The sequence below is a fragment of the Uranotaenia lowii genome, chromosome 2 (genome assembly GCF_029784155.1).
Source record: "Uranotaenia lowii strain MFRU-FL chromosome 2, ASM2978415v1, whole genome shotgun sequence".
In the NCBI taxonomy this organism is placed as follows: domain Eukaryota; kingdom Metazoa; phylum Arthropoda; class Insecta; order Diptera; family Culicidae; genus Uranotaenia; species Uranotaenia lowii.
The window spans coordinates 328,327,637-328,332,056 of NC_073692.1; the positions used below are offsets into that span (position 1 = coordinate 328,327,637).

Genomic DNA, 4,420 nt, shown 5'->3' on the forward strand with positions numbered 1-4,420 from the left:
GACGAACTGGTGAGGTTAGCCGAATCAATCAGCGAGAGGCTAGCGTGGAACGTTTTGAATCCGCCGTCTATGTTTTAATTGAGCTCACACGCACCTGTGTGGCTAACCGTGTGATTAGTGCAAAGAAGAAAGTTGAAAATTCGCTCGCTGCGCGCGTAGTGTTTCCCGTCGGGGGGAGAATCCAATCAACGAAAGTGAAATCAGTGTGTGATTATGTGTCTTGGTGCCACTGCACCATCGTGAAAATAAATAAAACAAACGCGGCGAGACTTGTGTAGCTTCTCCCGTCGGGGGGAGAGCTAAACGAAAGAAAAAGCAGTAAATTGAAAAGTGACTCGCATTCCTAGTGTAGAACAATGGCCGAGGAAGAACTAAGTAAAGTGTGCAAAGGGACACCTTGCGTGTTCTTTTCGACCAAGCAACAGCTGTGTTGCTGAAAATTGAAGGGGCCTCAGGTCCCTCGGCAAGGAGAGGGCCGTTACTAACTAAGGTAATGGCCGTTCAAGTGAAACTCGGCCGCTGGGAAAGACAGCATGCGGAAGCTGCCAGAAATCACCAGCGCCCGAGTGAAAACTTGCTCGACCAGACACTGGCACCAAGCACGAGTCGGGCGGATCATTTACCCCGAATCGAGCTACCCCACTTCAACGGTTCGCCGACGGAGTGGTTGACATTCAAAGGGCGCTTTGAAAAGCGCATGGTAACGATCAAATTTAAAAAAATAAATGTGCCATGCGCTAAGTCCATCATGAGCCTCATCGATGCCGTGGACACTACAGTTCACGCTGCAAAGCAGATACAAAAGGATAAAACAGCGACACTGGACTGTGTTGCGAATGGAATGCTAGTAAGTCTAGCAAAATCCCGTCTGGATTCGGAAACCGCATCCAGGCTGGAGGAGAGATTAGACATACATCGTGTCTACACTTGGACAGAATTCAAGGAAGAGTTGGAGAAGCGAGCCAACCAATTAGCGTGCCGAACCGATATCGACGAATCGAAATCGCGCAACACCAAGACGGTAGCAGCAGCTGCCATCACCCAACCCCAGCGTAGGGAAATCAAAACGCAACCGCAATCCTGTTTCGCGTGCAATGAGAAAGGGCACGCGATCTGGCACTGCACCGAATTCAAAGCGCTGCCTGTACCGCAAAGATGGGATAGGACCAAAAGAGCCGGTCGGTGTTTCAATTGTTTGTCTTGGGGACACTCCGTCCAAAAGTGTTCATCCAAAAAGCGGTGTTCAGAATGCGGAGAAGCACACCACACATTGCTACATCCAGTGGATGCGGTTCCAGAGAAGAAGCCGGCGGCTGACCCAGCCGTTGTGGCCTCAACCAGCAGTAACAACTGACTACATGGCAGTTACGTATTCTTGGCAACAGCCGAGATCAACATTAAAGGTGCGTCCGACTGGTATCGAGTTAGGCGCCTATTGGACTCCGGTAGTCAGGTGGAGTCTATCACGGAAGCAGCCGCGCAGACTCTAGGACTACCGTACGCACGGAGCGACGTGCAACTTGTTGGCATTGGCGGAAGGGTCAATGCTTCCAGAAAGATTACAACCGTAATCTCCTCCAGATGCGGAAGCTTCGCTATGGAGGTAAGTTTAGTTTTGGTTCCGCACCTTTTAGACGACCAGCCCAGCATTCGGCTGGAAGCGAAGGATGTGAGTGTTCCGTCAAACATTGAGTTAGCGGACCCCACATTCTACAAGAGAAGAGGCATCGAGATTATACTCGGTGCCCGAGTACTATTCCAGATTCTGAGCCCCAGACAAATCCAATGTACAAATGGCCCGAATCTTCAGGAGTCAGCCTTAGGCTGGCTTGTTGGCGGACTAGTTTCGCTACGGTCAACCCGGAAAGCAGTAATGACTGTTGCCACCGTTAGTACAAATGAGATCCAAGAAGAAGAGGACCCCGATGGGAAATTGGATATTCTCTTCAAGAGGTTTTGGGCCTTGGAGGAGGTAACTTCTGCGGAAGCGAAGTCCACCTCTGACCAGGTAAACCTATGCGAGGAGCACTTCCTCCAGCACACCGATAGGGGCAGATGGCAAATATATTGTGCGCCTCCCTTTCAACGACAAGCCCATTCAACTGGGTGATTCCTACGAGCAAGCAAGAAGACGCTTGTTCTCGCTAGAAAGGAAACTCACGCGAACTCCGGAAGTATACGAGCAATACAGAGAGTTCCTGAAAGAGTATCTGACATTAAATCATATGGAAGTTGTAGAACCAAAGGATTATCAAAAAATCCGCTACTTCATACCACACTCATGTGTCATCAAGCCAGATTCTTCATCAACCAAGCTTCGCGTGGTATTTGATGCAAGCGCTAAGGCATCAAATGGACATTCCTTGAATGACATGCTGCGTAGTGGACCAGCGATCCAAACGGAGCAATTCGATTTGCTCCTGGACTTTCGCTGCCATGACAAGGTGCTAATGGCCGACATCGCGAAGATGTATCGGCAAGTCCATGTCCACGAAACGGACTCGTGGTACCAGTGCATCGCCTGGAGGGATAATCCTTCGGAAGCGATTCAGGCTTATCGCCTCAAAACAGTGACTTATGGCGAGGCGGCATCCTCATTCCTAGCATGTCGCGCTCTACACCAAGTCGGAGAAGAAATCCGATCGCATCAGCCGAGCATTGCTGATATTATTCAGAAATGTTTCTACGTCGACAATTTGATGATGGGGGGAAATTCAGCAGAAGGTCTTCTGAGTCAACGAAAAGCCGTGGAGGCCGCTCTTCTGCAGCGAGGCTTTCCCTTACGGAAATGGGCATCCAACGATGCCAGCATCATAGAAGATGTACCTGCCGACGATCTCGAAAAGGAGATCAACATCGGAAATCACGATGTGATTAAAACCCCGTGGCAAAGTGGCCCATGGGAATCGTAACTCACACCAAACCCGGAAAGGATGGAGTTGTGCGGGTAGCAACGGTACGCACAGCTTCAGGTATCTACACACGAAATGTTCGGGCTTTGGCATACTGCCCATCGACATTACCGAAAGTCAAGTAGGCGAATCAGTCGAACCATCTCAATTTGATTCTTCAGAAATAGTGAATAAACCACACCATGAAGTACGCGAGCAAGGGCCAGTACCTGAAAACGAAGAAGACCCACCACCCCTGGCTATGAGTAGCAATGTTTGGAGCGACAGACTTCGCTCCAAAGGGGGGAGAAAATGGAGCGGTTAAGGTAACCCTGCATAGCTGCAGAAGTTACCACAACATTCGAAGTGGTACGTCAGCACTTAATGTGCTACTTGCCGCGAAGGAAAATAGGAAACAGTAAGACCAAACTGTGGTCGAAATAACAAACATCAAATTTGTCAGCACAAAATGTGCTATCAACGATGGCGCGGACTCAACGACCGAGCTCGCGCACCCAGCCAACCTAGCAGCAACAATGTTGCATTCATTTCGTGAATAGCAGCCAGAAACCTGAGACGCAATTCGAGATGTGGCCGTTTACAATGGAATCGCCACCCGAAGTCGCCGTGGAGAATAACATCTCCACTCACAACATTGTGGGCTACTCTGTGGACGCCCTGTTCATCATCGCGGCGATCATCATCGTCATCGTCTGGCGTTGGCGCAGGAATGCGCGACGCCTGAAACAACTGGAGGGCGCAGCGACGAAGCTGCGTCAGCAAACTTTAAACAACTCTGTATGATACAGTAAAATAAATTGCAGTCTTTTTAAGTCTCTCTAACCGTTGTGTCGCGTTTCTGTTCCGATGACATTTCTGTGTTAAACCCTTGCGGGAGCGGGGTTTTACCTTAATTTCTAATCAGGCTCTTTCTGCCTGGAACACCCTCCTTCTAGTGGGGAGTAAGGACAGGGGCTCCCTTACAATTTATTGCATATCTTGTAAATTTATCAAGCAAATGGAACAAAACTTGACATGGAAGAGCATATGATACGAGAAATGGTTATATGGTTTTTTGGGAGGGGTCCATTGGGGTTATAGGAAGGAGATAGCGAGACTCCCATACAATTTTTCGCGCAACTCGAGAGCTTATATTCGAAATTGGATCAAAATTCTCATGGAAAAAAAAATTAAGATTGTTATAAACCTTCCCGGCTTGAAGGGAGGAGAGGGTGGGAAGGGGAGGGAGGGGTTCCCATATTTGTATCGCCTAAGAACTTATTAACCATTGGAACAAAACCTGATATGAAAAGGTACGGAATAAGAATCTGGATACGAATTAAATGGGTTTGATTAATAGAAACGCCTACCTTTTTCAAGTTGTGATGGATAGGAAATGGAAAGTAGGAAAGGTGGCAAGTTTTTTTTATTGTACTTGGCATAACATGAAAACTTATCAAACAAATGTAGCCAAATGTGGCATGTGACTGTATTTAGATAAAAAAAAAACAGGGAGAGGGTGAAGAATC

The 4,420-nt window shown here is 48.1% G+C and overlaps 1 protein-coding gene across 1 annotated transcript; it reads left to right on the top strand.

Moving 5' to 3' along the window:
* Positions 1-493: 493 nt before the first annotated feature.
* Positions 494-3,695, top strand: LOC129742953 (uncharacterized). Its single transcript, XM_055734895.1, has 4 exons — positions 494-1,343; positions 1,386-2,008; positions 2,094-2,908; positions 3,452-3,695. Exons 1-4 carry the CDS (start codon positions 494-496, stop codon positions 3,693-3,695), a joined length of 2,532 nt encoding a protein of 843 aa, XP_055590870.1.
* The last annotated feature ends 725 nt before the right edge of the window (positions 3,696-4,420 follow it).

What these genes read in the sequence shown, in the direction of transcription:
- LOC129742953 (XM_055734895.1), top strand. Translation starts at nt 494, where the DNA reads ATGGCCGTTCAAGTGAAACTCGGCCGCTGGGAAAGACAGCATGCGGAA. An exon ending in CGAAGTCCACCTCTGACCAG is followed by an intron (nt 2,009 to 2,093) that starts GTAAACCTATGC and finishes TTCAACGACAAG; the next exon opens with CCCATTCAACTGGGTGATTC. An exon ending in CAAAGTGGCCCATGGGAATC is followed by an intron (nt 2,909 to 3,451) that starts GTAACTCACACC and finishes TTTCGTGAATAG; the next exon opens with CAGCCAGAAACCTGAGACGC.